The 22110-nt window shown below is 40.5% G+C and overlaps 1 protein-coding gene across 1 annotated transcript in view; it reads right to left on the bottom strand.

Moving 5' to 3' along the window:
- Nucleotides 1-22110, bottom strand: part of WDR70 (WD repeat domain 70) — a 144612-nt gene that overhangs the window by 39503 nt on the left and 82999 nt on the right. The window contains exons 11-13 of the mRNA XM_044431200.1: nt 10823-10922; nt 5808-5892; nt 2185-2323 (exon numbers count right to left, since the gene is read on the bottom strand). Coding sequence (XP_044287135.1) covers nt 2185-2323; nt 5808-5892; nt 10823-10922 — 324 coding nt within the window. The remainder of the gene's footprint in view (nt 1-2184; nt 2324-5807; nt 5893-10822; nt 10923-22110) is intronic.

Genomic DNA, 22110 nt, shown 5'->3' with positions numbered 1-22110 from the left:
CTTGTGTTGTTGACATTTTAATCCATTTTAAATGATGCTTTTATTCAAGTTTTAATCATTATTTGTTTCTGTGGATTTGTATTATACTGTACACTGTTTTGAAAATTGAGGCAGAGTTCTGAGAAATGAATATGCTGAATGCTTACACAGACAAACCAGTTAAGATGAGAATAGTTTTTGAAGTTATTGCAGTGACATCCATGACTATCAGAAAAGTGTTGAATCTCAGTGCAAAATAATAAGTATTCTTTAGTTTTTGTTCATGCCCGTTCACTTCAGCATGGACTGCACTGGCAAAATGCCTTCCGGATAGGGTTGCAAGTGCTCAAGCTAGCCTACACACTTAGAAAAGGTCTGGAATAATAATGTACTTTCCCATAAAAATATAAAAGAAAGGAGGAGAACAATGGCTTGCTTGGTATGACAGAGAGGCGTGTGAGACTTTACTTCGGTCAAGCCTTTAAAAGTAGCCATTAACTTTCCATTAAAGAGCAAGTTCATGTACAGGCCAAAATCTACTGGCTATTTACCAAGCCATTTTAAAGATTAAATTTATAGCCATTAAGCACTGCAAAATTATCTATATTGTCTGGACCTCAACACCCTCCCTACTACCAACACCATTGTCCGATAGAGAAAAGCTAAATGGCTATAAAAAGCATATTTTCTATATAATTTACATCTGTCAAAAAAATCCCATTTCATGTGTTGAACCCATTATGAATGGTTTATTACTAAACTTAACAAGCCCTCATATTCTGTTCACAGATGAATTACATGGGCCACAAACATTTGTCTGAACCTTTCTTAACAATTTGCACTGCATCTGAAGTCTACTTAAGTTCACTTGAATACTTATGGGAGTCAAAAAGGACCAATGAAAGATGTATCTGTTTTATTTCCTAATTATATGCATTGTATTAAATTATATGCTCTCAAATCATTTGAGAATTCCACTTTCTAACCTCCCCTTCCCCCCAAAAAAACTCTTCATACACAGCAGGTGACAGAAGACATTCAAAGATCTTGGAATAAAAGACTCAACAAGATCACAGTACTTTGGGTGTAAAGTGCAAAATAAACATGTCACATTACGGTGTCTGAAGATTACTCAAGTAAGTGAGACAAGCAATTTAGATGCTAGAAGGGTGGTGGAGGAAATATTTCAGGTAACTTTGGGGACTCGGATAGGTGTGTTTTAAAAAAAGGTCATATCAAGCTACTGAAAGAACTGTTCTGTAATCCAAATCCAGGTTCTTCCTCCATCTCTAATTGAATTTAGAACCAGCAACAGCTCCAAGATTTTGAGGGTCCTCAAGGACCAGATATATTGGGGATGCTATGTCAAGGAATCTGTTGTCCCTGCCAAGAGATCTTGGCTTGCCATGCCACAATCAAAGGGCTGGGAAAGGGGGAGCAAGAGCAGCTTGTGCTGGATATACATAAAGCTTTCTTGTGACAATAGACAATTTACCGGGCTTAGGAAGCTTTTGCTTCTGTGATGCAAGAAGCTCACAGCGCTATTAGCTTCTTCTTGCTCCTCCAGCCCACAGGTACATACCAATTGTATTAAGTTCAGAACCTCAGGGACATTCCCACCATGAGATGCCCATGAAAATCATGGAGACTGGGACAGGAAATACAATGTATCTTTTGGCTTATCTACTTTGCCCTGATCAAAATACTCATCTATAATACAAAAACATGTCTGGGCAGTATCCAATATTGTCATTCCACAAATGCAAATAGTGCTGATAGAGAGCCACTGAATCTTCCCATTACACAAATACCATTTTGCTTACACAAGAAGCTGCACAAGCGGAATGCACAAGAATGGGTTGAGCAAGTATAACACACAACCGCTTGTGCAATTATAATTGTTCAAACATAACTTTAGATTCTCCTGTTGTGCTATTGTGCATAGTTCAAAACCTAGTTTTTGCTAGCAAAACATCATTTACACTAACAGAATGAGACACCTGGAAAGTGCCTTATGTATAATTACCAATACTGGTGTGATACACTCCATAGTATGATCTTACAGAATATGAATCATGCATTTCATATTCACATATGTTAAAACAAAATATGAATCATATTTAAACACATGAGAGAGACAACATAATCCTCACTTGCAAGTATAGAAAAAGGAAACAAATCAGATTCCATACTGAACTGACTTACTGCATCTGTGACGTCTATTTCATATACTTTCTTAAATGACTCCCGCTCAAAAAAAAGAAGTTTTCCATTGCCGTGTCCTTTCTTAACAGAAGTACCAGTAACAAGTAGTTTATCATCTGGGCTGAAACAGCAATCAGTCCTGTTGAAAATAAAATACAGAGCAGACAAACTGTTTTTCTCAATTCCTTATTAATGCATTGTGTCAAATTTGTGCTAAATCCTTCATTGTGTTAGACAACTACAACCTAGCTGTGTCAAAATAAACAAAACTGGCAAAACCTACAAACTGTGATGTCTCATCAAGTTTTCAACACTGGAAAAAAGGGTCAGTTTCCCTGCCCCACCCACTCCCTATCCTAAATCAGAAGCAGTTTCAAAATATGGCTAACATTCAGTATGTAAAGAGGTCATAATATGTCTTTACATCAGCACAATACCCAGCCATTTTAAATGGCAATGCCAAACTGTGTGCAGGACTGCTTTGGTTTCCCGTTTTCTCAGCACGAACCAGATGTTCACTAAGTTCATTGTTCATAGAGTTCCCTTTAGGTTCCTTAGAATCTAACTCTCAAATTTTAAGTGAAAAACTATAGGTGAATGGACAGTAAATACAACAAACTTAGATTGATTTCAATCCTAGGCTTAAAGAGGTCCAGCACAGTAACTGTAAGATGCTGGGGAGCTGCGGGGAGGGGAATTCTGGCTCACTGTGAACTTTGCAATTTGGAAGCCAGCACTGAGAATGCAAACTCCCTTCCTCTCTCCAGCTCTTCCCAGTGCCAGGTCCCTCCTCCCTTGCCTTTTTGGCAGAGAGGTAGCATTACATCTGCACAGATGCTAACCATAATTAATGCTAGCCATGATTTCTGTCTAAATCAGATTTTGAACCCAAGATACAAGTCAGATCATAAATCGTGGTTAAGGCTGACAAGGAAAGGAAAGAGGCTCACAGAGATGTGTCTATACTGGACCTAAATTTACTTGGATATGTGTAATGCATCCTCACCAAATCCAGGGCTACTAGCAGTTGATTTCATGCCATGTATTTCAAGCAACCATAAAACTAGGTGGTCAGAAAGAGGGTATTAGCATCTGTGCTGTTAAAAAATAACCCGGATTTCTTTCAATTGAGAAGATTTGTGGATCCTGTAGGAACACAGTGAGCAAGCCTTCCCATTTCACACTCCTATGAAGTATTTGTGTAACAGGTGATTTACACACTTTTCTAAAGGAAAATGAAATCTGAGGATTGCAGGGAGAACACACACTTTTTTGGCTGAGGGGAGACAAACCATCTGGCAATTTTCCAGTACAGAATGTAGCTCAGAGACACAATGGATGTTAAACAGCATGTGGTATCAGGTCATTTGGACGAGGTGTTAGGAACTGAAGCAGGGTCAGAATTAAGGGCCAAATGCTTAACATCTCCGGGCAAGTCAACATGACATAGAAATTTTGACCAAATGTCTGACAGTCTGGGCAGTAGTGCCACTTTGTCTTGTCAATAGGAGGTGCTTTTTGTTGGGTTTGTGCTAGTCAAGTTTTGGCAGTATAGAAATATAAGAAACAAACACACAAATTATTGGACTGAAAATGTTCTTAATAACAGCTCCCACAGCAGTAAAAAATTTCAGGTACTTCCCCACTTGACCACACTTCCTAAAAGACCACAGGAGGACATAATGTCTAATGTTTGCCCTTGGGCATTTTATGAAGTGCATGCAACTGAGGAAGCTGCTGAATGTACTGGGGAGGGTCATACATAATGAGAAGCTATGGTGGAAACTACCATGGAATGGTTTGTTATTAGGTATGAACCTAGCAAGAATGGTGAAGCATGGCAAGGATGGTGTTCATGCAACCATGGAGAGAACAACAGTCTGTTGTATGGTTTCCACGCTTAACTATACCTTGTTTGCACATCTGGCATTTAGATGCCAGGAAGCACTTCCTGAGAGTTAGGACCCCGAGGGGGCTTCCATGGGAGGTGGCTGAGGCCCCATCGGTGAGGGTGTTCAAAGACAGGCTGGACATGCACATGGTGGGCATGTTGTGAGCGGTGCCGACTGGAGCCAAGGATCAGACTAGATGGCCCGGGAGGCCCCTTCTGACTCACTCTGTTTCTATGTTTCTATCTGGACCCAGTTTCCATGTTTCTGTCAGTAATTTTCATGGCAAGAGTGGCTGCAGCAGATACTCCACCCTGGATTCTCTACTATCCAGGTCCGCCTAGTAACAGCCAAAGCAGCTGCAGCCATGCTCTGATGGCCGCTTTGCCCTCCCTTTCTTCTCTGCCTGCACACTGCCTTCCCAATGTGCATCTATAGTTCTGGAATCTCAACGGCAGTGAGATTCACACACCACTTCCAGCAATAGCAGCAGCAACCTTGGAGATTGCCATGCCTAGCATTCTTATCTGGTTGCTGCAGTTTGCCCGAGCAGCACTTTGAAATGGCTGTGCTTTTGTTTTACTTACACAGCTACCTTTCTCTTCTCCTGAAAGTTGCCCTGCACAAGAGGAGCAAACAGGCTGCATGCGGGCATTGCCAACAAGCTCGTTCTGCAAAGCCCTGCTCTGTCTCCTGTACTCTGCTCCTGATTTGTCCCTGACATTCCTCAGGATGGTCAACAAGCTGCATTGTTCCCTACTGCCTCCCTTCCCACTAAAGCTACAGAACAAACACAATCCCAATAGCCAGTGCAGAAACTTTTCCAGGCAGGTGCACACATGCGCTTCCTTGGGAAGCTCTTCCAAATGGGACATGCTGCCTCCATCCATGGCAGAGGTTCCCACACTGATGCCTTTGGTGTGCCTGGCTGTAGTGGGGAGGAGGCCCTTTCCACAGGAAAGGGGGAGCACGGGCGTATTTACAGGGAGGAGCATGGAGAAAATGGGGATATAGCTGGATATACTTGCATGTTAGCATGAAGCTTGGCAGAACAGGGCAGTGCTACCCCAGAGCAACAGTGGTTGCATCTTTTGAGCAGCAGAAGTGTGTGGACCAATGAGGAAGAGGCAGGTGACAGGCAGGAGCAATGTACCCTGGGACTGATTTTCAGCCACATGGCTGATGGGCTACAAGCTGCCATTAAGGAGGACAGATGGAGAAGTGTGGAAACTACACATGCATGGAAACCATACAACTGAACCTAAAGGTAAGAAACTCTGTGCAGTAACTGCACAACGTGGTTTAGCATTATGTGTGAACACAGACACTGTAGGGAATTTTAATTTTTAAAGGAAAAAGAGGAATGCTCACATCCTTCAACAACTTTGTTACTTGATTAAGAACAGCTCAAACCCATTTCCCTCTTTGAAATTTCACAAGAATTTCTCTCCCCACTACCCTAATTTTCAAGGACAAATGAGAGTGATTGAAAAACTACAGCTGAAATCATAAGCAGAGGCACAGCACTAATTTTCATGCACGAAAACATATTACAGGATAGCTGAAGCCTTTTTGATGAGCCAACCCATCTTGGACTACATGACGGGTGGGATGCACACAGCAGCAACATTCAGGAGGTGTGTTTTCGCCGGACCAATTTCCATTCCCTTGAGCCTGTGAAAGATGACGCATGAGGCGCCCAACAGTCCTGCTGGAAATGATTACACTACTCACATGGGGAAGAAGGTAGGGAGACCGGCCACTGAATTTAGAGGTGTTTTAAAGTGCCTGATATCCCATGTTTTTAAAGTATCATCACCTATGAAATAGAAAAGGAAGAGTTAATATGCCAGAATGAAGTAACACCACCTTATTGCTTGAACATAATGTTACAAAAGGGGAGTTAAAAATTCCACATACCCTGCCATGGTTTTTCTAATGTTTTTGTCCAAAACCTTGAAAGGAGGGGCATTCTTTCCTTTCCCAGACCCCATGGTCTTCAAAAAAGGCAAAGCATACCTAAAAGCATACGCTTTGAAATAATAAATTATGTTGTGTGTGAGGGGGAGTTATCATAAATGCACAGATTAAAACAAAAAAACAAACAAAGAGCAATCCCTTGTTCAAGATGGATGAGGAGGTGGGAGTTTTGAATCCTTCAGTTCCATTTAGCCAAGAGGCTCCAAACTTGATACATTAAACCCTAATTTCTTGCTCTCAGCACTGGGGAATAGAGATCATGTTCAGAAGTAACAGGACTCTGGAAGCTCTTGTTCTCCAGAAAAATGTAATAAAACTCAGCAACCACTCAAAACTTCCTTATATCCCTGTCAGAGTTCTCAGAGCACAACTAGAATCTTTCTTTGCATCCTTGGCCAGGTTATCTCTGAATAAATGGGACTAAGGAGCAGCAAGTAGTACAGAAAATTTGGAGAAAGCCTATAGACCGTTTCAAACGTAAGAGAAAACCATGAAACACCTTTGACTATAGTACACGTTGAGAAAGATACACTCTATAACACAATCTCACACTGTGCCCTTAAAGCAATTCCACATTGCACCTAAAAGCTAAATAATTTCTACTTATAAAATGATTGCAGGACAACAAATTGGTTTGGCAGCTCTTCAAACATCCTTCAGAGTAACAAATTGCAATCAAGGTTCCTTTGGCCTTGATCAAGTAGGCCTTGACATGATCTCTCTGGAGGATTTACGAATATAGGAGAGAAAAATCCAGTCAGATGATGGTTACTAATGTTTTTAAAATATGTTAGGAACAATGCCTTCATTCTGCACCACATCAAACTACCAGACCAGTCTCTAGGTATTTTGGTGCCCTAAACAAGGTGGCATTTTGGTGGCAAGCCAACCTGCTATCTCATTTATCTCCACTTTCATTCCCTGGCCAATGTTGCCACACCCATTGGTCCAACTTCTTCTTTTCCAGATAGTCTTTTCCATCAGGTCTTTGGCCTGATGTTATGTTCTGTTTTCAAGATAAGAAGATGCTTGCTGTCTTATCATAATTTTTAGGTCTGAAATTGTTAACTTGTTGGAGTTCAGCCTAAGAAACAGACAGCTTTATAGGAGGAGGAGAGCATATCCCATTGCTTTACTTGGACAATGCTAATTCTGTAAAGTAAAACCAGCAAAAACCACCCATCTTTATGAAAATTAATTAACAGCCATATCACTATTTTTATAACCTAGCCTTAAGTTCTAGGCAGCTCAATAATTCGTAACATTTATGTCCTTTATCCACCAAGGCAGAGACATAATTTTGCTGATTCTACTTTTCCCCCTTACTTTTTCTGGACATTTGGGTATAAATTTCCACTACTTTTTTAGTCTACTTCATACATCTGATCAAGATTTCATTTTCTTGCCTATGAACTCTATAAAAAGTCCCCAAGGCAGTTAACATATAACACTCTTCTTGTCACGAAAACCACATCTTGTGCAAACATGTTCAAGTTTCTCCACTCAGAGACTACAGCTTCTCTCGTCTCTCCTCTATGCATGTGCATTGCATGCAGGTTCATTCTGAATTCAAGTCTCTGAATCACAAGACTTCACCTTTTTGCTGCCTTTTAAATAAACCTGGCTGATGTAGCTGCCACTTTCTCTAAGCGTGTACCCAGACAGTTCCACAGAACATGCAAAACCCTCTGTCTAAATTGTTGGGCTTACGTAACTTACAAGGAACCACCTCCCAATGAAGGTGGCACTGCTTAAGCTATGTAAAGAACCCCCACACAGAACCCCCACTGTGTGGCAAATGCGCACAGAATAAATATTCCTGAGAATAACATGAGTAGCAACATGGAAGGTGTGGCGACTGTATGTTCCCAGATATAAATGGAAAGACTACAAGAAATTTCAAGGAAGAAAGGTGAGATAGAAGTGGAACACAACATCGTATCATTTTAAATGACTAACACAACTCTTCATTTGGAAATTTCACAATGAAGAAAACATTGCATTGCTATTTATACAGTCTAATAGCGAATGGGGGCACATTAGCTGGGCTGTATTCCCTCTTGAATGGCTATTTCATAGAATGAAATAATCCCTTGCCTAGGCTAAAAATGCAGTGGAACAACCTGAGAACATTTTCTTCTTTTCAAATTAACACCCTGACTGTCTGTATCAGGATGAAGTAGCCGCCTGACAATGCAGGAGGAATGATACATTGTGAGAAATACAAGGTGGCAAGCAACAGCCAGCAATGCATTACAGCAGAGGGGAACTTTTCACCAAATGATGCCATAAGGACATGGAATTAGCTGCTTTATATGTTACAGAGGGAACGGCTCAATGTGGAAGAGCCACTTGGGGTTATAATGCCCTGTCCCCTCCAAGTATACATCCTCTTGCTGTTTCCCATGTGTTCTTCCATATGCACAGTATAAAAACATTTCCAAAAAGCAAAGCAGATAACTGATATAATGCAATGACAGGATGACCAAGTTACACATTCTGGAAGCTTCTATTTCCACAGAAGTGCTTTGCCCTGAGCTTAAAAGTGAGAAGGCCGAAAGCTCCCAGCATGCCCCAAACAGCTGTGACATGCTAGGAGTTGTAAGTCTTTATTGGTTCAATTTGCACAGGACTGCACCCAAAGTGGCCTGAGGCAACCAACAATTCTCTCAGCATTAGTTCTCCTTAGGAGTTGATCTAAGGATCTTTACGAGATAACACATGTACATAAGTGTACTGCTCCATTAGGGTATGTCTTCTTATGAGGTTAATAAAACCACTTTGCAGCTATCAGGAAAAGTTTGTTTTCATGAGCAAGATGACCTGATGAGATCTGTGCTTGTAGATTTTTATATTCTATAGCAGATCTTGGGAATGCACCATTTGTTGTATCACAGTGCACATCATGGCCAATTTCTCATCATCATTATTAGTATTATTTTCTTGTAAAGCAGAAGAGAACCTAATTGTACAAAATCCCGTTGTGCCAGCGGAAAAACCGGACGACGCTGACAATTAATTCAGTCCCATTTTTATGATCAAGCTAGTCATGGATTACTGAATCAGCTTTTATTACTGTGTTACAAAAAACTTACTCAAAGAACTATTCTCAGGGTCAGAAGTGGATCTTTAAACATCACTTTCTTGCATTTCTGTCAAGTTACAAGCTTACTCTCAATGGGAATGAGACTAGAAACGCTCATAAGCAATTCTTCGGCCATTCCTTTTCCCTTGTGCCTGCAGCTGAGCCCCATCTCAGCTCTCTCATATCCGACAGGCAAAGAGCATTGCAGACAAAGGGATACAATCAGGGATTCAATGGAAGTTCCTATTCCCCCAAACATGATCCTTTCTTTGATCCCTGGAATTTAGGCAGGTGTGCTAATTTAAGACTGACTGCTGACTACACATCTGCTCTTGTTGGTCAAGGTCCAGAGCAATACTTACATTACATAAGGCACAAATACTCATTCTTCAGCACATATTAAAAAGGCTAAAATTACACTAGCCTACCCAAAGCCATATTAGTATTTTCCATCACACCATTCTTTTAAAAGCAGCTTTGGAAATTGCACATTAAACACTCACTTTCAAAATGATTTTAGATCAAAGTATAACAAGTAGGTTAGATGCTAATTTATTTATGAGCAACCACCTGGATACCTGTGACATTCTGGGGACAGTGGAAGCCTGAAGCACCAGGAAAGACAAGAAAAATCAACAAAAGGGAAAGATGCAAAATCTGACAGGTTACCTGCAAGAGCTAATTATTTTGGCAAAGGCTGCCTTTGTTATTAATTATGTGCATATCTTTAAGTTATCAGGAGGTCTGAATAGTCCAACAACAACCATCACCAAATACTTATTTGAGTTCAACCAAAGAACATGGTATCAGAAACACTTTTGCTATTGAAAATGATAGCCTGATGTTGGCTGGACATCAGGAAAAGCTTCCTCACTGTCAGAGCAATATGACAGTGAAACCAACTGCCTAGAGACATGGAGGGCTCTCCCACACTGGAGAATTCAAGGTGAAATTGGACAGCTGTCTGAGTCCTGCAACAGGAGGAGGTTGGACTTGATGGCCTTCATGGCCCTTTCCAACTCTACTATTCTATGAGTCTATGACTGCCACATCCATCTCTGTAGCTTGCATCCCAATGACGTTTCAATGAGCATTTGTTCCCTGGCCTCCACCAGGGAGCTTCAGTGGGACAGGGCTCACCTGAATAACCTGAAAATATGATCTAAGCTGACCTACTTATCATGCAGCTGTCATTTTTGGTGGCAGTCCATTTCTGGTACTTCTGATAATGGGTAGGTCTGTCAGGGCCAATGTCAGAGGTTGGCATTACTGGGTACTTGCTGAGAAACACCCCTGACCCCTAGATCTGTTTCTCCTCCCTGCCAGCACTATATATTCACCTGTCCTTTCTTAGCATGGCTGCAATGACAAGCTTGCAGAGACGCAACAGTATCCTCTTTCTTTTATTCTGCTCTCCACCAGGGGTGATCGATCAGCTTGGCCAAGTGGGAGAGAGCAACTGAACAGGCACTGGTGAAGATGAGGCAAGCCCACTCTGGAGTGGCGGGCAAGAAGTTCTCATTCCCAGTCAGCATGGTCACAGGGTGGGAATTATGTGGGTTACGGTCAAACACACCTGGGGGCGTGGTACAGAAAGCACCCAAGTCCTGTTCTACGAGTTCATCTCGAAGTTTCATCCAACTTGTATCCAGCCCCCAACCCTGAAGGGAATATGGTCACTTACCTCCGCGACTGGCAAGAATTGTGCCATCATAGGAAAATGTCAAGCATGAAGTATCACTGCCTGGAGCATGTGCCTGCCTGCAGTGGAACTTGGTATGAACCTGTTTGCGAGAAAAATAAAATATTAAAACGCTTTGCTACTTTTAGACTGTACACACCTGGTTCCTTAGAACATGAAATGACTTTTGCTGCATTTCTTGGTTTAGAAACAACAAAACCCACACAATTTTAAGCCTGGGCAAGGGGGAGAGCAGAGACACAGCTGCTGTCCATCTACTCTTGTTTAACACCTTTTATGTACTTTTATCAGCTTAAGTTTATTTGGGAGGCAAAGGACTTGTAACACTTCCAAATATTTAGTTTTACAGTGCAGAAAAATATTAATGCAACAATGTCATATTAATACTGAAGTATCCCCCCTTTTAAGTGAGTTACAGGCAAATATGTATGACTAAGAGACAAAGACCATTTTTTTAAAAAATCAGGAGACAGCATCTCATCCTTCCTTTGGCAGGTCTTTAAGATTTAAGTTGACAAAAGGCTTCATGTATCTTCTGGATGTATCTTGAAAGGAAGAAAAGCTGGGAAAACTTTATACGCAAAACCAAGAAGTGTCCCAAAAAAAAAAAGAAAAAAAAAAGGAGTGTGGGTTGCAGAATTAGAACAGAGTACTAATATTTCAATTGCCATTTCGATTCAACAAAATGCAGCTTTTTAGATCTTGAAAAAACTATGCTCTTCAAGCAGCACTAAAAGATATTTCAAGCAATAATCTTTATATATTACAATCTTTAAAGCTATTTTTATCAGTCCATATTTCCTCAAGTTCTTCCTTACAAAAGACCCTTGAAATTGTTAATAATGATCTTATTGTTGCAAATTGAGTTCATAAAGGAAGCTGGCAATGCTAATATTATAATGCCCAATTCCAGGTACTTGCACTTTCAGTTTGGCAATGAAGTCTTGTCCTAGCCAAGATTTGTCTGGCAGATAAACAAACTGGTTTGTTTCTCAATTCCTGGGCTGTTTGTTTCCCTCCTCCTTTGCCAGCTCTCTCCCTGTATCATTTTGCAGGACTTCAGTACTGGCATATAGAAGAACTGTTTGGTTTGCTTTTTACTGTTTTTGCCTGCTGCCTCTGTTGTCTGGCAAAACAACCTATCGAACAGCAAAACAACCTACTGAACAGCAACCCACAGAATGAACAGCCCAATTTCACAACCCAACAACACACCAGAGGTTCTCTTTCAGACTTGTTCATGGTTAATAAGCTGTGGTTTGTTAGTTTGCCTGTGTCCACACAGCACAACCCAGAATTCAAAAACCAATACTATGGGTTAGCATTTTGTGCAAGACAGGTCAAAGGCATTGTTGACAGAAGCAGTCATTGTTATCTAGTGAGCAGAGCTCTGGGTGGACTGAGAACACCTTCATTCAGCTGTGAAGCCTGTCACATGGTTGTGGGGTATGTGTGATGAATCTATCAGCATAAGGTATCGCACATAATATAGGTCCAGGTATTCTGTACTGAATATGAGATGCATATATGGGAAACATAATTATTGCAAATTAGCTATGGTAACACTGAACCTGTTCGATACATGACTTTCTCTTCAAGATATCTACAGAATTGCAGCTACAGCTCCATGCAGCCTTCTATACATCTCTTCCTGTACTTTGCCACAGATTCATCTCTTGATTAATTAGCACTCCTTTTAATTAGCATTTCCTGGCCCAAATGGTGATCAGTATTTTCCTCTATCTGCCATTGTTGAAAAGGTTGGGCAGTCGATAAAGGAAAAGAGAGCTTTTAGCATTCTGCCTCCTTACCACTACCCTGACCATCCATGGCTGCTGAGTGTTAAGGGTGTCACCTATCCATTGAGATGGGATATTTTTGCTAAGTGCTTAGTGTAGGTTAACAACTGGGGTACTGTTTCTTTTATTTTCAAATACCCACCTGCTTTTCCTTGTTCTTTTAATTTTTTTCCTTAATAAATATGCATCTTCAGTTCGGGCCTGAGATCCTGGACTGAGTTTCTGACAACGCAAAGGCAAGTTCTTCTATTCACCTAAACCACTTGGAAGTCACAGAATTGGGCTTCAAGTCACAAGGAAGTAAAAAGGTCAGACTGAGGACTGAGCGCATTCATCAGGAAAAGAATACCGGTTTGTGACTCAAGATGACAAAGGATGCAGTGACGGCAATTTGATGAAAACTTGACACAATTTGATGAAAGCCTGACACAATTCTGGCACTGTAACAGGTGTTGCTAATACAGAATATCTTATGGTCAGTTCCTGGCATCTCCCATAGTCTCTAGAAAGGCTTCTGCTTGAAATATTGGAAAGCCATTATCAATCAAATTAAATAATGGTTGGACTCAGTGTGTCAACTTCCCATGTTCAATGCAACCAAGATATTCCTAGGCATGGGCTGAAAGGAAGTAGACAGACAAATGGAAGCCACAAGCCAGATGGTATTGGAACCAGAAATAAGCAATGACCAGAGAAAATTGTATTCCCGCTTTCCCCACCTAAGTGAAGTTTCTTTTGGGATCAACACATGAAACAGTAGGCTGCTCAAGAACAGCACTGCTGCCTGAGGCTCCAGCATGGCAAGCTGCACAAGCAACCTCCTGTTTCTTCTCTTCCACTGGGGTTGTTCTCTTTTTTTGTGTCCCTTAAACCTATGTAAAACGATGCCCTAGCTACATCTGATCAAAAAATGGGCTTACTATGGTATGATTGGCAGGAAATAACAGGAAACTATCTGGTTTTTCAATGTTTAATTTGCTAGAAGTACATATTTATTATGTTCATATCCATCCTTCTTCTAAGGTCATTTGAACTAGGCCTACAAAATGAGGATGGATCTCAACTGCCCTTTTATAGAAGTTAAATTTTTGCTCCTTTGGTCACTTTGCTGCTACCTGTTCTAAGAATGACCAACTAGCAAGACCACCCCCACCCTTCCACTGGTTTTATGTTGCATTTTACATTATTTTTTGTATTTTAGGTCAAAGTCCTACAATGGTTACTCTTGAAGTTGACAAGGACCTAAACTTGGAGGCTCCCTAATATCCAGTGCAAAATAGCAAGACTGGCAGAGCTGGCAGCACTGCACCACTGAAAGCAATGGGACTATGGAAGCACATTCAGGTACTTGGAGTTGAGACTGGATTACAGCCTACAGAGGAAGAACTACCAGGCACTCTGTGTAACAACAAGCAAGAGGCTCAATGTCAGTCAAGCACAGGCAATGTAATCAAGACCTCCAGCAAGAGAGAAAAGAAGGATAGTTGTGGGAAAGGCCCTGCTGCACGGAATGGAAACACATGTTGGTCACAAAGACCATAAACACACTAGGTATGCTACCTCCCCAGCAAATGGACTGGAGATGTGATTGAGGGGTTGCCAATACTCATTGAGCTCATTGACATACTGTATATTCCTTCCTTCTGTCACACCAAATGGAGCTCTGAAGAAATCACGTCAGACTGAGGCCTTGGGAAGGAAACTCAAGAACTTTGGGCGCACATAGTTTTCACAACCATCCTTCTAGTACATGGAAGGGGAATAGAAAAGGAAAGCCAGACACATTCATGGCTATGATGTGTCTGACTATGAAGACAGTGTTGATGTGAGAGATTTGGATTCTGGGATTATGGGCTACACTTCCTGAAATGTGGACTGCTGGCAAGAGATGGGTTGGATCCCACAGGGACGGGGAAGAATGTGTTTGGACACAGGATGAAGGAATTCATGAGGAGGGCTTTAAAATGAAACTGACAGGAGAGGGAAAAAACTCGGGGTAACAAGTGAGCCTTACTGGCTGATGGGGCAGGATAAAAAAAATCAAATAAATAAATAAATTGGACAGAGCTTTATGCACCATAACAGATAACGCTGCTCTAATAGCATCCAATGAGAGTCTTCCAAAAATGTGCAAAGGAAACTAGAATATAAAGTATGTGGTCTTCTTCTATGTCTATACATGCACAAATGCAAAGTTCTGCACCTTGGAAAAAGAAACCAAATACATAGCTTCAAGATGGAGGATACTTGGTTCAACAATACTGCAAGCGAGGAGGAGCTCAGAATTGTTGCATATGAATATGAATCAAGCTGAATATGAGTCAATAATGTGATATGGCTGCAAAGATGGAAATGTTGTTTTGGTTTCATTAAGAGAAATCACTTGGAGTACTAGTTCCCTTCTACTCAACACTGGTTAGGCTTTATCTTGAGTCCTGTCTCCTGTCTCCAGTTCTGGGCACCATAGTTTCAGAAAAATGCAGACAAACTGGAAAAGGTTCACAGGTCACCAACGAAGATGAATAGGGGACTAAAAACAAACCCCTTTGAGGAGAGACTGAAAGAATTGGGAAGTTTAGCTTTGCGAAGAGAAAGCTGAGGGAAGATATAACATTCTTTGAGTATTTAAAAGGCTGTCACAGAGAGGAGGGCCAGGATCTCCTCTCTTCCAGCCTGCAGGACACAGAACAATGGCTCAAGTTACAGGAAGCCTGATTCCAGCTGAACATCAGGAAACAATTCTTGACTGTTAGAGCAATACGACAATGGAGCAAATTGCTTAGGGAAGTCAAGGGTTCTCCCACAGTGAAGGCATTCAAGATGCAGCTGGACAGCCATCAGTTAGGGATACTTTAACTTAAAGTTCTGTATTGAGCAGAGGGTTGAACCTGATGGCTAATCGGCACCTTCCAATTCAGCTATTTTAGATTCTGAGATTCTGTACATGTGTCTCACAAGTTGGAATAGCCCTTAGTTTCAGACAGTGTCGGCTTCAAGCAAGCTCACACAACTGTCAGATCTGGACTTATTGGAATGCCCTGTTGGACCGAAGCCATACCAGCTGACATATCTACACATAGTCCTGGCATGGTGTGCTCTTGAAGCCTACCAAAAGAGTAGTCTGTCTACTTAACTTCCCTGTCGAGGAGGGAGAGGGAGATTGCCCCACAACAGGGAGAAGGCCTTCTACTAATTTGCCTTGGCTGTTTATGGGCTGGTTAGGGCAGTCTGACCAAAGGAGCTTTTATTCACTGATCCCTGGCTTGATGTGCCATACATTTTTGCTAGTTGGCTGTTTTCAGCCATCTAACTGCGATGCTTTAAGGCATAGGGAAGGAGGCTGCAGAGAATACAGGATAGCTCATATCCTGGCATTGCATCTTCCTGCTTTTCCTGCACCCACCAGAACACCCCTTTATCCCCTCTCTACAATTAGGTTGTTGACCTTGGAGAGGCAGCTCATATGGTTCTTTTTGTACTGACTATAAAGAGGAAAGAGGTGGATCAGAGCACAAATGTCCAGCTCTGAGGCTGGTTCTTGGATTCTGCCTTGGATCCGGAAATCCAAAATACGTTGTCCCACAATCCAAGGACAGAGTATCACTCTCTCCTTCTCTGTAGTTTGCCCAGAGAACTCTAGTGGGTTGGGTGTAGTGAAATTGTAATAAATACATAAAATTCAATTAACCTATCTATGCAGGTCCTGAAAAGAATGGTGCAAGAAATCTAGGAACACTGTTAGGCATTTGGTACATGATTACAGGCGAAGACTACAAGAAAGGGCCCATTGCACCATATGTTTTGCATGTAAAAAATCACAATCCCTGAGAGGCTAGGGAAGACCCTGGTCTGAAATTTTGTAGAGTTCCATTCCAGCTGCATAGACAATACTGAGCTGGATGGAACAATAGCCTGGATGCCTCAAATATTCCCAAATAGCAAATAGAAAGGCTCATAAAGGAATAAAATATTTTCTTTTGCTAAAAGACACATTCCAGCTTCTTTAAAACCCCCCACTGTTTTGTTTAAAAAGTCCTTATAATAGCTACCCACAGTATGAAGTCTGGCATAAAGTCATATCCAATTACACCTACATTAAAGACACAAAATAGGTATGATAGTCCTGTTATTAGACCAATTTTGCTGGCAAAGTGATAATTTACAATGTTCTTGAAAGTAATGAGAAAACCCACTTGGTAGCTGTCAGTCAGAACACAGATTAATACACATGTTTTCTACTGCTCTGACAAACATAGTAAATAGGGAAAACAATGAAGCACATTATCCTAAAAGAGACATGAGAAGGAATTACACTGCTTCAAAATTCCACCATTTTGCCTATTCTCATCCATTAAATCTGCTAGCTGTTGAAAGTCAAACTTCCAAAATTACTTTCTGAGAAAATATTCTTGAACTGCCATGAGTAATATCATCCTAGCAATCACAAAAAATTACATCCTTTGTAAAACATTTTGGATGTCTTGTTAAACTTTTAAATCCGAAAATGATAATGCAAATTGGCCAACACAAAAGAATAAACATCATTAATAAAAACAAAGCATTTGGATCACATTCAACTGGCCTTCCTTTATTTTTATGTTATAGACAAAAATGTTACCATGCATAGAAGTAGTTAGTGCATTCTTCTTATTCTCTCATTAATTTATGCATTAAATTTCCAACTCCAAATTAACCTTTTAACTTTTTAAAATCTGATCATTAGAAAGTCCTCCCAGGGGTACTGCACCAACAGAAAAATGCAGATCAGCTTACTGCCATTCATGCCTAGTATGTGATTACACATATTGCCCTATTAAGTGATGAGGCATAGCATCTGTACTTAAAATTGGGAGAATCAAGACACACCTAAAATACCGTTGCTGCTTATCATGACAATATAGATGATCAGCTTACCATATATTTATACGCATACACCTCTACTCTACTTCATGATTTGTAGACATAATGCTTCCCATTCCTAACCACAGATAGGAGTTGAACTATGATTTGGACCACAGGATTGCTATCTTCCCTTTGCAGAAGTAAAATTTCTATTTTCCTTTCATTGTGGTTAGTCATCATGTCTTTAAACTGTAGTTAATACTATCAGAATTTCCTCCTAATCAGGAAAAACCATGTACTGAAGTCGGTTATAAATCCAATTATTGGTGGGTCTTGATTAAAATATCTATGATTATCACCTATGTGCACTGTTAATAAGTCGGTGTGATGCAGTGGTAAAGAGTACACGACTGGGACTCAGGAGATATGACGAGATCTAGCCCCACTCAGCCATGGAGCTCACTGGGTAATGCTGGGCCAGTCACAGACTTTCAGGCAAAACTAACCTAATAGGGTTGTTGTTGTGAGGATAAGATTGAGAGCAGAAGGAGAATTATGTAAGCTGCTTTGAGCTCCTTGTAAAGAAAAAAGAAGGAACATAAATATAATAAATAAAAGCAAATGAATAATTTGCCCTAGAGGTTGTTTATTCTAGCACCAAGTCAATAATGTAAGTGGGGATGTGGGTTTTCTGGACTGGAAAATTTTCCAGTGCTCTAAATAATGAATTTCACCTCTTCTTTGCAGTAGCTTCTTATATGTATATTTCATTTTTTTTTCAAGACAGTTTCTACATGTGATAAAAGCACCTTCATTTTTATTGCATTGCTAACATACTCCTGCTCACAATATTTAGATTTACTAGCAGTCTTTTTCCTTCAGTGTTTTCACTGAAGCATAGCAGCTGTGGGGCAATACAGAAATGAAATTACTTTTAAAATAGTGCATGTGGTGATACCATGCACTGATCTTCTCATGTTTTGGCATTATGAATTTGCTCAAAGTAACCACAAGCCCTGGATGACCAACAAATCCTATGCAAACACTTCTAGCTTCCCAAGGTCAAGAAAGAAATGAGGCACTTCTCAGACAAAAGCGAAACAAAAAGTAATTACTTTCTGTTTCATTTTTCCCTTCAGTTTGTTACCAAAGAATGCCAGGAATAGAGGGCTAATGACCTGATACCCAGTCTGAAGCCAACAGCATAGTGCACAGGAAGGGGTTGCCATTCCTTATTTTTCTGTTTCTCCATTGGTAACTGAATGCATAACCTGCATTAGTTCATATCCTATATTTAGCCCATCTGACATGACTGATTGCAGCTCAACAGTCCAGACAGTTATAGATAAAAGCAGACATACACGGTGTGGAAAACTTTCCAAAGAATAATATATTTCCACAGAAAATTTTCCATCCCACATCACTAAGTGGAGAGACAATGCTGGATACTGTCCAATGTGAGAGATGAAAGCAACAGAAGCAGGTTGCATGAGAGTGCAAAGGAAAGGGAACATGGGGTCCTAAGCACCTTCCCAATTCTTAAATCATTGTTAAAAGGTCATTAACATTTCATCTAAATTGGCCCTTTGTAAATGGTTGCCTGCATTCACCCTATATTTTTACCAATGCCTGTTTCTTTATATCATTGTCCCTCTCCAAGAACAGTCACAATTTACAACAAAATTCAATGTTTTACTTTGGAAATAATGAGGAAAGTGGGAAATCAAGAGTGACACACATAATTTGATTCTCATATGAATACAGCACAAGTTGATTTATGGCCTTTTAAGCAAAACGGAGAGTGCAATTTAGAGTCAGCAGGTTCTATCTGCAACATTATTTCATGCAACAGCAGAAAGAAGAATTTTATCATGTTATGGATCATGCATGTACATATACATAATAACTGCAATCCGGCACAAAGACACATTTAAGGGCAAACAAACAGGATCAAGTGCACCATGAGAAAACTGGCTGTGGCATCTTATAGACCTTAGCTGCAGAGAAACTGGTTATTCACACTGGATTCCTTTGGCCTTTCCATTGGTGGTTCTCAAAATATGTCTATTTCCTGTCCTCCTTTACTTGCTCATAAATAGACCTTTTCTTGTACGTTTTTGAGACAGCCTACCACAGAACTAAATTCCATTTTGAAGAAGCTTCCACGGGCTTGCTGCATTCTAGTCATGGGTGGGACAGAAAGCAAACGCGGTGTAGTCAAAATATCAGCATATTTTAGGTTAAAGCTGTTACTAACAGCAGCTAAGCCTGAGAAGACACATTTCAACTTTGGGGAAAAATGCATAAAAGTAAGGAAATCACCACATGATTGGTGGTTGCTTATCCTACAGCTCCCTTATCCTAGTAGGTGTTTTAGATTTGTCTTTGGTAGGGTCCCTACAACCTCAGTGTGTGCTTAAATCTATGTCAGATTTAAGCAAACATGGACTAAGTACACCCATCCATTCACCACTCTATCCCTTTATCTAAAGAAACAATTATTTAGGGTGCAGTCCTATGCAATAAGACAGCTGTAAGTCCTACAGGTCTGATAATCTCCCAGTCAGCCACACTGTAGGACATGTTCCTGTGTAAACATTCATAGGATTGCACCTTTAGTTGTAGAAAGGTAGTTGATTCATGGATGTCTCTGGTTTCAGTCTGCATAGCATCACTGAGGTCATGTTTTAAATAAATCCAGCTGGAAAATACTCCATCTTTTCACCACTCTACCTAGTATCAACATCTGCTAAAAACAAGCTTCACGTCATAGCAACATTGCTGGGGGAACTGCTCCTATTTTTCAGTTCCATGGTTTCTTTTATTTAGCAAAGGAAAAGAAAAAAAGATGTGGATACACAACATTCTTATTCTTCCTAACGTAGCTTTGATGAGGTGCCTAAGTAGACTGCGCACATTCAGAAGATGTTTTTCCACCCTGCACAAGCAGCTATATCTGCAGCGTAACTTGTCTACCTATTTTGTGGTATCATTACTTTTTATCACTTTTTAACTACTTTGATTTAACAGCAACCACATAGGCACAGGCTTGTTTAGCTTTGGCAAAGTTCTTGCATACCACTTTTTCAGAGTTAACACAAATCATAAATGCCTGCCCCAGAAAGATTACAGTCAACATGTTTAAGAAACAGCAGATCAATGGAATTATTATATATGCTACTAACTGTGTTATCAGGGCCTGAGTTATGATGGCTATATCGCCCAAATGCAGTTACTGAGAAACAAGACATGTTACCACCCTTGGGAAACCCCAAGGTCTGCAGAAGTATAAAAAGCAAGCAAACCAAGCAGCAGCTGGGCCAGATGTTTATCCCTTAGGAAGGAATTGTTTAAGTGCCACTGGAGTGTCACAACTTAAGAGGCCTCATCATTCCTCTCACCTATCTCTCTTCTGGAGGAAAATGAATATGGAGTAGGGTCCCCAATATTGATCAGAGTGCATGGTAGGCACATGTGGGATGACCCAGTCAAGCTACTGACAAACAGCTTTTGGACTCTTCTGTTTCCTCAGAAAAAGAGAATGAGTCCAAAAAAGTGTTCTGCCTTTTCCAGGCTTAAGTCCCAAGTTGTTGCTGGACTGCAACACCCATAAGCTTCAACAATTAGTCATGCTGGGTGGGAAAGGGTTAGGGTTACTGTTTGTTTGCTTTCTGGTTAGATTCCTATCAGTCTTAAGTTAGATCTAAAGCACTTCTAATAATCTGATTCACAGAAGTTGCATACATTTGTAAGACTCATTAAAATGAAGCATTAGCCCTATAGCATGATTGAAATAATGTAAGAGCTGCTATTTTTAAACATCATTTTTATAGGCTACCGTAGCAGCAAAATCTGGATTCTGTAGGATATGTTCCACCGCTCTTCACAAGGAATGTTTCTCATTATTGTGTGAAAAAATAAGGAGTATGAACCTGAAACTGTTATCAACAGTCCAAATGCCAGTATCATCATTCTAGTTCTTGAAATCCCATGTATCATATATCTAATCTGATTTAGTTACATGTTATTTTGCAAGTATGTCACTAATTGGTTGGACTTAAAAACTCTGTCATGCACTGTGGCTTCTCCAACCATCACAACAGTCTACATTCTCAAACTCCGAAGCAGGGTCTACCCATGGATTTTTATGGTCTTAAGCAAAATTCTAAATGATCCCCTCCTCTCTTTATTGCATTTAATGCTGAGCAACACGATAGGATATTATAGAATCAAGAGCTGCCCAATGTACTGTTTGCTTATTTTCATTTTTAATGTTTGTCACTTCTATAGTTAATGCCCATTCCAGTGTAGCTATGCCAAAAGCGGCCCATGGGAAAGCGGAAGAATCTTGATTATATCTCCCTGAGTGCTGGGGATGTCACCCAACTGAAACAGCAGGCATGGCTCTCACCCAAAATATAGGCTAACTTTCCCTAATAATCCTAATAAAAGCGGATGTATCTCTGTCCCTCTGTTGGCCCCAGACTCTGAAAGCTCAGCATCTAAAACATGGCATGCATCCTGTGGGGATCCTAGGAATATGAGCTTCAGTTATGTAGTTTGTTAAACATATGAATTACTTCCAATTAATTTAAATATGTCCAAGTGACAGAAGTCTACAATTATATT

This window comes from Varanus komodoensis, unplaced genomic scaffold (assembly GCF_004798865.1).
Source record: "Varanus komodoensis strain SLA01 unplaced genomic scaffold, ASM479886v1 scaffold22, whole genome shotgun sequence".
NCBI classification, from domain to species: domain Eukaryota; kingdom Metazoa; phylum Chordata; class Lepidosauria; order Squamata; family Varanidae; genus Varanus; species Varanus komodoensis.
Note: the sequence above shows the minus strand (reverse complement) of the source record. Positions and strands in the feature narration are given on the sequence as shown.